Raw genomic sequence first — 13,320 nt, 5'->3', positions numbered from 1 at the left:
TGATTCAGCTCCTGTCCCACAAACTCATCAATAGTCAGGGAATAAAGCCTGTTGCTATTGAAGCTTATGAATCCCTTATGAATTACATTCAACTTAATGATCTGCAAAACAAGAAAACTGGAAAATTACTGCTCTCTGGGAGTAGATCTGGGAGGTGTTACCAACCTGGAATGATATCTACAAGAGTCAAATTTTGGACAAGGATTAACCAAGCTACCCTTTAGGAAATCCTGAGGAAAAGTACCATACCATTTTAGAGGGCCAAAAAGCATGGACAATGTGAGGACAGAACTAAATAATTTCTGGTTTCCTTAGATTTATTTCTGACTGTTAAGGACTTTGAAAATAAATGGCATTATAATTCTTTTCCCCTTGGGTGTGACACCTGAAGTGACTCTATCCCTACTGGATCCTATAATCTTTAATGAGAAAATGGAGACATTGTACGAGTTTGAAATGTTCTTCTCTACCTGTTTAGACTTTGGAGAAACACAGAATCTTTGAAATTACTATATTCAGTCCTAGCTGAACTTAGTTAATAGGTTTCAAATTTATTATTACCTCTGTAAGGCTTAAGCAAAATTACATGCACAGGAACATTCAGAGAGGAGCTCATCAGCTCTACTTAGGAACCAAGGCTGAATACACTTGAATAGCCATGGCAGAAGGGATGTGCTGTCTCTTTCCCAGCTCAGCACTGAAATGGCAGCTAGGTACCTTGCTCCCTCCTGTTAGGTTACAATTGCAAATGCTGATGGTTTTATCCCCAAACACAAGTGAAGGATATAAGTGATTTACTGAAACATGCAAAACAAGAGCTTTTGTTCTCCTGAGCATAAAATGAGCAGCATATGAGGACTCTGAGCAAATACAGCTGCAGGAGGTGGCATTCTGTACCATGATATATGGTGCTGCTGTTGCTGTTGAGATAGGATTCAACCAGCGGGGCCTGCTCCTCTGAATGTTTCGTCCTGCGCGTCCTTGCCCGGCTGTCCACGTTGGACTGAACCATCAGTGGCTCCTGGCGCTTCTTTTTCTGCTTCTGTTCCAGCAGTGCTCTCTGGAGAAAAGACAGAGAAAAGCATCTGTTAGTGCCCTGCAAACAGCAGCAATCTACCCTGGAAAACCATGGCCAGCTTTACCCCTTCCCCGGCTCTACAGCGGCGGCATTTGGCAGGCGGGAGATTGGGACGTGGGGTTACAGGAAACCTTTCCAAAAAACCACCACAACCAGCCCACTGCTGAAACACCTTCTGCTGAAAACAGCAAATAATTAAAATATATCTTTCTGAGCAGCCCACCAGCTGTCAGAGCTTGCTTGGAAATAACCCTTGGGAAAACAACAGTGTGAGAATACTGGCTGTGAAGCAATGGGAGGGTAAGCAAGGGCACGAGGCAGAGATGCCAATTTCAGTTTCTGTAAATTAAAAGCAGGTAATTGCAAACTAGAATTGAGTGATAATACTGGACACAAGCCTAATTTAACAGCTATAATAGAGGAACTTTAATTAAACACTTAAATTTCTCAGCTAGACCTGGTGAAAACCAAAACCTTTGGCATCCAGTGGCACCATAGGGACCTTATTTGAGCCCTCTTCCACCACCTCAGAGAACTAAACTGTTAATTTTATTTATCTATTACCTTACCTTTTTCTTGCTTCTGTACACTGATATTTTAGCTTCTAGGAAGGAGATGCAATAAAACTGAGGAATAAAAATGGAGAGTGAACTCTTTCAGCTCCCTAAGTTGTGTTAACACCTCAACATGACTCCACCATAATCAGAATTAAGCACAGGATTATGGCATAAATAGTACTTGAATTTGAAAATGAGATGCTGTTAGACATGCAAGCTGATGAAATAGTGGCTATAGAAAAGGATAAAATTAAACTCACAAGGTTTAACTATAAAAATGACAATGTTTTGTGAGAAGGGTACCACAGAAATCCAAGTAAAATCAGAAACCTCAACTCCCACTAAAACTTGATGACACAATTCCCTCAGATTTCATGTTCTGATGCCCTTGTACAAGTCATGTAGGAATGCAGTCAGAAAATAGGCAACACAGCACACAGGGCCACTAGGTTACAGCCACAAGAGCTAAATCCACTGAATAAAAACTTTGTGTTTAACCTCTGTTGGCTGGTGTGACTGCTCCATCATTGGGTAACAACTACATTGTACAACAGCTTAAAACAAGTCCAAGGCAGTGAGTGGAAATCACTCAAACCACAGGCAGAAGACAAATTTTAATGGAAGTTAGACTTGTGAGTTAACTTCAGCCTCCAAAGATCTTTCTTCTGCATCCCCCAATCAGAGGCTGAAATTTTCTATCAATTATCAGTGTTTTCATTACTCCAGGATTCAGACTTTAGGGAGCAAGGTCCTCCTCCAAAATCTTACCTGTCTGTCAAGCTTCTGCTGACGCAGGCTGCTCCCCTCATCATCCAGAACACTGCAAAGACAAAGAGTACATAATTGGAACAAATTTATCACTCAAAACAACACCCAGCAGAGGAAACTCTCACAGGAGTTATCCATACAAAAAAGTGTACGGATAACTCTGCCTTAACTGAAAAAACTTGGCTTCAGAGGATATAAATGCATTCCACAAAAAATTGCAAAACTCTGGCTCACAAACTTCAATAAAAATATATAATTAGGCAGCTCACACAGAAATGCAAAATCCACTGTCTATAGCTTGGTTTCTTTTCCACTCTCTTGTAATGCAAAACATCAATGCATAGGGCACTGAAATTGAAAAACTGCATATAAAGCCTAGAAAAAGGGAGGAGTGTAAGGTGAACTGCTTAGCAACTCAGCAGTATTTAAAATTATGGTAGGAAAATTAACCACCTAATCTTTTGCACACTGAAAACCATAATGTATTCCTGAATATTCCTGGATATTTATTCCTGAGAAGTCACACTTAGTGCCACGCACTTCAACATTTAGAGGTAGGCAAGATGAACAGCATTGCTCAGTGCCATATTTCTCTCTGCTAATTGTTGCTTGTTGGGAGCATTGAATGCTCCTGTGCATTCAATCATTTTCATTAATTAGATATTAAAGACTGGCATTGAAATCAAAAAGCTATTTTTGCAAAGCACTTTAGCAAACTACTGACTAGGCTTTATTTTTCTGGAGAACAAAGGTCTCTATTGTAAGGACACTATAGTTAAACATTGAACATAGATAATTGAATCTTTTAAACAGTAATAGGTCATCTACAGGGAAAATAGCGTTATAGAACAAAAACAATAACCTCTTACAAGGAAAATTAATTTTCTCCTACAATACACTTTTATAAATTAGCCCCTTCTCTTATCTCACTCTTAACAATCAAAAAGAGCAAAAAAAAAGATCCAGGACAAACAAACCTGGATTCTGACCTACATACAAACCAACAGTACTGCAATGGAAATTGCATTAAAATGTGAATGTCATGTATTAATTCACAGTCTTTAGGAGACAGTAACACTAGTAGAGTTAGAACAGCTAATAAAGGCATGCATAATGCCCCCTTTCCAATGCCAGCGTTATCAAAGACCTATAATTAAGCATTTCTGGTGGAATCAGCCTTTTACAATTTTTATTAGGTTATATGCTACAAAAGGTGGACGTTCCACAGACTGAAACTGTGCTGTTCAAGTACCTCAGGTATGAAATTACCATCTCCTGTAGAAGTAATGCATAGCCCATACTCCACAAAAAAGATTAAAGAAAAAAGCCCCTCACAGTCATAAAAATGTTCTGCTTTACACCAAGCATACTTCATTTTGTAAATTACAGAAGTTATAAAGGGAGACACACATTCCTCCATGGTATACAATATCAGGTTTGCAGAAGAGTTTTTCACTATGGCTGCAGCAGTATTAGCTGCACTGCCAGAAAGCAGAACTACCCTAATGGAGATTTTTAGCCAAACAATTGAGTAAAAGATGCCTAAGTGTAAAGTCTCAGGTTCAATGGCCTGAACAAATCCTCCTCATTTCAGACAGTGCCTGAGAAAAAGCCAAAATCATGCAATGATGCTAACAGAGACCCCAAAAACTGCAGAGGCAGCAATGCATACACCATCCCAGCATCCATGTCCTGCCATGACACACTGCAGGGAATATGGGGGCAGGAAAATGTCCTGTGCCTGCAGGGGAAGCCACAACAAGGCAAATTCAGGTTCAGGCACAGCTCCTGTATGTCTCTTAATGCCCAGCTGTAGCATGGTAAACATGGCAGTTTAGATAACACCAAACAGATTTGCATTCAGCATTCCAGGAATGCAAAGCAGCTATCAGATACACCAGAGGACTGCCAAAAAAATATAAAACTCCATCCAACAACTATGGATGTTGCAATGCTAAAACACTTCTCCACACTGTCCTTCTTACTGCAAGACTTTTTTTTTTTTTTTAAAGCTTCTGCATATATGCAATCAAAGCTGAGACTGAGAGCAGCATACCTTGAAAACCAGATGACAATGTCATCTGAAGCTTCCAGCTCTGTCCTTATCCACTTCATATTTAATAAAGTTCTGAGTAGTTTTCCACAACCTTTTTTAGGCATGCATAAATGACAAGCCTTGCATTTAACATTCAACAAACAAAACTGAATTCTAGCTTTCTTCACTGACACCAAGGATGCTGGACAGGTATGAGAATGCCTTGCCCCCAGCAGTCTTCTGAATCCTTCACAGGATAATGTTAAAAAAGGCATTATTACTACCAACTCTATCTATTTTAAGAGTTGCTCAGTTCCAGTATCACTGGAAAGCTGCAGTTCTGTCCTTTCTTCATGTCTAATAACACTTATGCAACTCCAAATACAAAAGGGGTTGAATTTAGCCTATATATTCTGCTACAACAACAGAGCACTCCACTTTCAGACTGCACTTTGTCAGAGTTCTCTGCAGAACTGCTGGACCTTGGAGCTGCTGACCAGCAGCCAACATTTCACATTCCCCAGTTTCCAATGAACAAAGTCTCCTGAAACTGGGTGCCTTCCAAGATATGCCATTAAGGGAAGTCAGGGTTTAAATACATGCATGCATAAATAAATAAATAAATAAATAAATAATATAAGCTCTGTTTCCATAACAATTCCATCAGGCCCTCGCTCTTGCTCCCTTGAAAAACATCTGCAGAGGACTCTGAGATGAAGTGTGTAAGTGCCACTGACCCTTTTTCTCACACTTCAGTGAGTCCTTGCAGAAAGATTTACAGATCATCTCACCACAGCACTGGCATTCTCTCGGATGCTCCAGGGTCCAAGAGCTGAAATCCAGCTCTGGATTTCTGCCTTTTATTTCTTTGGAAAACACAAAAGTGTGTGAGCAGAAGCACAGCCTTTGCCCTTCCTCAAAAGAGCAGGAATCAATTGCTCATCCCTCTGGAAGGGTTGTACACATGGTGAGGACCCAGCCTGTCCTGCCCAGTCTTTTCATTGCTCTCTGGTTCAAATAACTGAGAAGGTCAGAAACTAAAGGCCCAGTACAGCAGAAAAACTGTGACTGAAAGATGGCAGGAAATAATCTCAGAGAGAGAGAGGGAGAGAGGGAGAGAGGCTGTTAGAACAATTCTGCCTACATGTTTGATGTGATGCTAGAAAATCCCAGGAGCAGCATGAAACTCAGTCAGATTTAATAGAGAAATATAAAGTTATAATTCATGAAAATTGAATTATTGAAGAGCATGCATACATATTAGCAATCTGCTCAGCACACTGAAGTATCCTGAAGATCCTGTAAGATTAATTTTTGCTCCTGTTAGATCAAGGATCATGCATCTGCCTGCCATCTTGGCTATGGCTCTGACCCACTTAAAACAAAAAGCAATTTTACACTATACATAATATTGTAAACAGCCTTTCAGCTCTGCAGTAATAGTCTAGTCCAAATTCAGCTGACAATTCAGAGCTTGGACATATTTCCTAGCAGATTCAGGAAAAAAACATCCTTCTATACAGAACCTGAACAATCCACCCATTTAGAAGTTACTAGTGCTGGGTTTATGAAGTCAAGCCTATTGTAAAGATTCCTATCAGTTGCTTGGACCAAGGCCCACAGAGATTTAAGTATTATTTTAGACAGCATTATTTTAAAATTTCAATAAAGGCATTTGAGTCAAACATCTCAACTCCTGTTTTTTAAAGGGAAAAACATTAAAAGTAAAATCACATTTTAGTCAAAGTATTATTTTTTCATACCACCCTTTTAAGACACAAAATCTATTTTGCAGAAACAGTTTCAACACTGAATTCAATTTATAGTAAGCCAGGCTTACTAAAGTACTGCATGTCATAACATAGATGAAAACATGTGAACGAATTTTAGTATTCTAAGTTTTTAATAATGTCTGTTCCTTAAAAAAAATTTCATGAGAAACCCAAGACCAATCAGGTTTTAAGGATGGAACTTCATGATTACAGAAAGTTCCACACTTTACTGAGATGAGATGAAGGCAGAAGATTCTGTAAGTCAATATCTTGCTAAATTTTTACTGTAATTCCACATGAGGTGATTTCAGTTAAAGTAAAATCTGAGAAGACTTAAATAACTATTTTTACAGCACGTACTTCGCCTTTGCTCTTTGAAAATGCAAACTGCTTGTATTTCAAGAAGCCATTGCAAGAAAAAACAATTAAGAAGAAATGTTTCTAATTAGAATGTCCAAGATGCATGTAGTCACTGCTTTTATTTAAGGGGTTTTTTTTAAAGAAAAAGTCTGCCACAGTAAAGCAGCTCTATTGCTTCTGCCTGATGAACAAGGCAATGCTTTTGTTCCTTCCTGACACTGCTTCATCAAAGAACATTTTCTATGAAAATAACTTTTTTTACCAGGACAAAGGTCCAAAACCTCACCTAGCACATCTTTACAGTCCAGCACCAAAACATGCAGCTGGTCAAACAAGCAGACTCATATGACCACTAAACTTTAACACACTGTTTGAGAAGTGTCACCCTTGCATTTCCTCTTTTTCTTGCTTTATAATATATTACTAACAGCAGCACCTAAAAACTGTGAGTGAAATCAGGGACCTTTGCACAAGCAAAATGAATATACATAGGCAGAGAAAATTCCTGAAACAAACAGTTCACATTATAACAGATGAAGAATTAGATAAGAAATTGTTCCTCCCGTTTAGAACACTGAACCAGAAGCAAATGGAAAATCAGAGGGGTATTTTCATCTTGAGTTTCTTCTGCCATATTGTGAACTTCAATTCAAAAAACAATCGATTATCAAACCAGATAGAAAGAAAAAAAATACACCATACCAGACTAATCTTCAAGATCACTCAGATCTTTTCCATGCACTTCTGCTGTGCAGAAAGCTGCTATGTTGCTATGTCAAGACAAACAGGTTATGGGATCCTTAAGGCACAACAGACTCAAAAGAACAAGAATGGGTGTAATGTGCCATTTGAATATTACAGTCTCCAAAAACAGGAAATAAAATTCCTGTAAAGAGATAGCACTTGGCTGACTGGATACCATCTGTCATATTCACCCAATTACACTTCTCTTCATCTCTGTAAAGTCTCTGCAGTTCCATAAAGCCCAACTTCTCTCAATAATGTTACTGTTAAGTCCTTAAGACAGAGCTTTCCTGCAGCACTGATGAAATGCTGCTGTAAAAGCCATTAATGGGGTTAGGGACCTGCAGGCTGAAGTCATGCTCTGGGGGGAATGGCACACATTTAGGGTCTTCAAACAAGGGAAATTCAACCAACTCCTAAGCAGTGAAGTCAGCAGAAATGCCAACACCTGCAAATCCCCACACCTGCAAGTCCCCACATAAAACAAGGTCTGCTGGCCCACAAACTGAGCACACCAGAAGCCACTTGGGAGAACATTATTGTATCAGGCACATAGGCTAATCAAAGACTTACAAATGAGATAAAGCACTCTGAAAGGGCCCTCTCCATGCCAGGAATCATCAAGGCTTTCTGACCCTAAAGCAGCTGCTCAGTCATCTGATTTACAGTAAAACCTGCAGCCCTCTCTTTACAGTAAAATGAGTGACTGCTTTGCTGGGTCACCTAAACCAGCAGAAGTCTGGATATTGAGGAGCAACCCAAGGACATTGAATATTATTTTGCCCTTCTACTGCAAAGATCAGCAGCAGCAGTGCTTGGATTTCTCCCATGCCACGTTCAGAGGGTAGAGGGGGCAAACAACCTACCCTTACAGGCCACCTCTCAGTCACCACTGAACTGACCAGGAAAGTACAGACACTAGGAACTCCTGCAGAAATGGAAATTGCATTTCTTTAGGCAAAGCTTCAGAGGAATAAAGTATTTCACTGTGACTCTCACATAATAAATAAAAGCATTGCCAGTCCAGGAGTACAGCATCACCTCTTCTGCCTGTGCAGAAGACCCCTAAAAAGACTGAAAATAATAAGGAAAAGGATAAGGAAAAAAAGGCAGAAACATGAAACAGATTTGTGAAAGAAGTATCAGCACCAAGCCAGCCACACAACAGAAGATGCAGAGGATCATACACTGTGCTGATGATCCAAATGGCACTGAAAGTAATGCCTGCAGGGCAGATGGCTGATAGCAGACTGCATTTGCAGTTACACAAATAATTACAGAACCAAACACATTATTTTCTTCTCAAATCCTGGATGGCAAACTAGTTTAAAAATCAGCAAATTAATGAGACCTTCCTGAAAGGTTGTTGGTACTATTTGCTCCAGTAAGGTTTATCTAAATGTCCTTTGTACATTAAGATTTATGACACTCATTATGTCTGGCAACAGTTCTGCAGATTAACTGAGAGCAAATGTAACAACAGGAACACATTCATATTTTTTTTCCTTAATTCCATGTAGATAATTGTTAAGATTAACTCCAGCCAAATCCTCAGCATGGCCACACAATTGCCAGAGATCAGGTTGGGAAAGCTAAAGCCCTGATAGAATTAAATCTGGCCAGAGATGTCAAGGACAGCAACACAAGCTTCTTTAAGTACACTGCTGAGTAAAGGAAGATGAGGGAAAACATCTCCCAGAAGGAAATGGGAGACCTTGTTACCTGGGACATGGAGAGGGCTGAGGTACTCAAGAGACTTCTTTGACTCAGACTTCACCAGCAAGTGCTCCAGGCACACAGCCTGAGTGCAGAAGGGAAATGCAGGGACTGGGGGAATGAAGAACTGCTCTCCATAGGAGAAAGCCAGGTTTGAGACCAGCTCAGGCAGCTAGAGGTGCAGGAGTCCTCGGCACCTGATGAGATGCATCCTCAGTCCTGAGAGTAGCTAAACCACCACCCATCATACTTGAGATGTGGCAGTCCAGGGAAGTTCCTATGGAACTCAGGCACATGGAAAATGAGGAGATGGTTGGTGACAGCAAACATGGCAACAGCAAGGACAGATCATGCCTGAAATATCTGGTGGCCTGTTGTGACAGGGCTGCAGCACTGGTGGATGAGGGAAGAGACACAGGTATCATCCTTCTGAGCTTTTGCAAAGCATTTGACACAGTCTTGCACAACACCCTTGCCTCTAAACTGCAGTGGCATGGATTTAACAGATAAAGCCCTCATGGATGAAGAATTGGCTTGATAGTCACACTCATGGTGAATGTCAAAGAGTCATGGTCAATGGTTTGGTGTCCAAGCAGAGACCAGCCTGCAGTGACATTCCCAGGGTCAGTACTGGGACTAGTGCAGCTGTTGCTGACATGGACAGTGGGATCAAGGACACCCTCAGTAAATCTGCCAACACCACCTGCTGTGTGGTGTGTGACACGCTGAGGGAAGGGATGCCATCCTGAGGGACTCTGACAGGCTGGAGAGGTGGGGCTGTATGAACCTCATGAAGTTAAACAAGGCCAAGAGCAAGGTCCTGCAGCTGGATCGGAGTCAGGTAAAATACATTTTTAGACGCAGATGTATTACAGGATATATTAAAACTAACACTGACCATTCACTGAGCAAATAACCCAATAGACTCTCAGTGCTGAAGGGAAAAACAGGAGTTCTGCAGATATTTCAGACAGGCTTTGAAGTAATGAGATCCAGCTTTGAGTAAAATCAGAATAAAACTGCAGTCACAGAAAAAAAAGAAACTACAGTTTAGGACCTGAAATGCCTGGGCTGACAGCTTTCAGTGAGGATGATAAGCAGCCAGGAAAAAATCTAGTGAGATGAAAAGCAAAACTATTCCCTACAGCACATTGCATGTTTTAAATAACTGAACTACAGGGCTGCCACTACTGCCCTGGAAAGATCAGTTGAACTAATATTTGTACAGATTCATTCTCTGCAATTACACAGAACTGAACAAGATAGCATATGGCAGTAAAATGCAGGTAATGAAAACATCACCTACTGCAAAAGCTGGGTTATTTCTCGCCCTCCCTCAACACACACAAACTCTGAACAAAACATAAGAGAAGGAATCTATGTCCCAAAAGAGACAGGTGAATTTAATAAACATGAATGATGGAGCAGTAAAACACAATAGCCTTTGGGTGATCTATACTAAAATTGTATTTAAAGTAGTTTGACGAGAAGTACCTGAACAGGAGAAAATTGTGAAGGAAAAAAAACCCCCACTGTGACCTGGAGATACAGTACCTGCAATGCAGATGGATCCAGATGACAAATGACATGACTTTCAGGAAGTGCCTTTATCGAAAACACATCGCTGCCAGCACTGGAAAGATCCAGCCCGAGTAGCCAGGTTTCTCTCTCAGTACCCAAACCCAGCCAATCTCAGCTGTTAGAACACTAAAATATATGCACAAACAAACCAAACCCCTTAATGTACAAAGCACCCAACCACAACAAACAGTACATTAAATAAGCAGAAACTAGGGAAAAGTATTGTCTGAATAAGGAGACTGCAGTTACACATACACTGCAGAACAAGAGTTCCCTGCCTGGACCACAATATTCTCCCATTCCATTACTGCTGACCAGATAAAAGGTGTCACCCAGATCAGACCTCTGCTTTTTTGATGTGGAAAACACTGTGAGCCACTGTGATGAAGAGAAAACCTGCACAAGATGACTGCTGGCTCCCTTCCCTCCCTGTCCTCTACCTGTTCTATGAAACATGGCTCTGTCCAGTTGGCAGCCACTGAGCCTATTGTACATCACAGTCCAACCTTCCAAGACACCTGTAAAATGAGAGTAACAAACAAGTCTTAACTCCTCTTGGAAACACCTTTGTGAAGCAAGAATGAAGCCTCACAGGTACAGTAATTAACCTAGAAACAATGCTGGCCTTTAAGAGAATAGCCTAATGGTGAAGTGTTTAACAAACAAAACACTGATGCCAACGATAGGGTCACTGCTGCAGGTGTTCAGTGAGGCTTCTCCCTGCAGCAGGCATGCAAACACAGGCATGAATATGTAGATCAAACATGCTGCTGTTGAAATGGATTAGATTTGAGGTAATTCACTAATGCAGCAAAGTATTAATGGGTGCCACTGCCTGTGCATGTGTTTAGGAAAAAGATGGAGTTGTATTTACTGGGTTTTTAAAGCAATAGTAAAATAATGCTATCCACTTATTGAAAACATGAAGGTGAAAGAGATTACCTAGTTTACCTTTGCTGCTCTAACAATCAAAACTGAACAAAAATACAGCAAGAATTGTAACTCTGATAGATGCTAGTGAATTGAAACAGCTAAGCTCCCTTTTCCTTTTTACAGGTGGTTTTACAGTTTCTATGGAATACAGTTTCTAAGAGAAGACATGTCATTTCATGATAAATACTAACCGTGAAACAAAATATTTTGTCACTTTTCCCCCCCACACATACTATCTTTATAATCCAACCTAGTACTCTTTTGCTGGAACTGAGGAAATCAGATTTTTCATTTTGGTTTGAGTTCTTTCTCTGTATTACCATCTACACAAGTAGCAAATATTGACAATTCTGGACAGTATTTTCAGAAGAAAATGAGTTTGTCAGATCCTGGTGCCTAAGTACATGGATAGGGATTTCAAGACTGGCAAGATGTTGATGGCTGTCAAAAGTAGCAAACACCATTTGGCCTCTATTTTGTTCCCTACAATGAAAACTAAGTCATTGCTTCTAACAGCACTCTATGCAGACGAGGTATTCCATACAGCCCGATCCTCATTCCTGGGCCCTGAATCCCCACAACCATGAATTCAATCGCATGAGAATGTTGCCACTAACTTCACATGCATAAAAAGATGCATATGTATAAATCCCTCCAGGCTGGGATTTTTAATTATAAACTCCTGAAGACAGAGGATTATTTTCAGTGTGCATACACAGTGCCTGCACAGAAAGAGACTCTTTCTCAGATTTAATAAATCTTAGAAAACCATAGCAATAATAAGGCTGGGATGATGATTTTCCTCCCCTTTAGTGAGACATAAGTATTCAGTCCTGGTCATGTCTACGGCATTCAAAGATAATTTCAAAACAAGTTACATATTTAATCTTCCAATTTATCAGTTCCTTGTGTGAAGATGATCCTGTGAGTAAACAACCTGAAGAGCATTGTTCTCCATTTCAAAACTGAGCTAATCCCTTTCCTTTGCTTCTGTGTGCAGCCAAGTGTGGTAAATGGAATCTATTCTCAAGACCTAAGAAGCAGCAGAAAAACTTTACAACACAGTCAGATTTTGCTGCAGCTGTGAACCCACCTTGTTTGTGTACAGTGAAAGCCAATTTTCTAGCTCTGTTTTCCAATGTGTCCTTTAAAGGCCCCTTCCAACATTATCAAACACATTTCAGCTTTTCTTTCCTTTTGTTACATTAAATGTTTTTTCTCCACATCTGTGTGTAACTCCCAGCCAAGGAAGCTTGCTTTCTCTAGTAAAAATAACTAGAGAGAGAAAATAAACAGGAGGGGAAAAACATAACATGGGATGATACTATACAGAATCACATGCCATAGATTGTAATAGGAAAAAAAAACTTCTTACTTTTTGATGCATTCGGGGAAAAACCTAACTTGTCCCTTTCAACCCATATTTACATACTCTGGCTATACTGTATTTAACCCCAAATATGCTGGCATGCCTTTTCTGTTACAAATTGAAGAAAATAGCCCTTTTAATAGCAAAATGTTCTCACTACACTTACAAGTACTTGGAAGTGTCATATCAAGTAACAATCTCAGTATTCTTATGCAACACACCTCTTTTTGTAGCATACTAAGATATATACATTGCACAAAATTCAATCATCCTTGTTTTTCATAAACATTAACTATGCACACTGAATATTGAATTTATGCACCTAGCTTAGCACATCAGCTTTAGGTATTTCAAATAAATTAGTCAAATTTAAAACAGGTCAGGTATATGTTGTTGCAGTATTTTTA

At 40.0% G+C, this 13,320-nt stretch overlaps 1 protein-coding gene across 8 annotated transcripts in view; it reads right to left on the bottom strand.

The window, feature by feature from the left end:
• TUB (TUB bipartite transcription factor) overlaps window positions 1–13,320 on the bottom strand; it is a 143,701-nt gene that overhangs the window by 44,560 nt on the left and 85,821 nt on the right. For all 8 annotated transcript variants that reach the window (XM_064715022.1, XM_064715018.1, XM_064715020.1 and 5 more), the window contains exons 2-3: window positions 2,404–2,455; window positions 898–1,060 (exon numbers count right to left, since the gene is read on the bottom strand). In XM_064715022.1, coding sequence (XP_064571092.1) covers window positions 898–1,060; window positions 2,404–2,455 — 215 coding nt within the window. The remainder of the gene's footprint in view (window positions 1–897; window positions 1,061–2,403; window positions 2,456–13,320) is intronic.

The sequence above is a fragment of the Zonotrichia leucophrys genome, chromosome 5 (assembly GCF_028769735.1).
Source record: "Zonotrichia leucophrys gambelii isolate GWCS_2022_RI chromosome 5, RI_Zleu_2.0, whole genome shotgun sequence".
NCBI classification, from domain to species: Eukaryota; Metazoa; Chordata; class Aves; order Passeriformes; family Passerellidae; genus Zonotrichia; species Zonotrichia leucophrys.
This window is presented reverse-complemented; position numbering and strand designations above follow the sequence as displayed.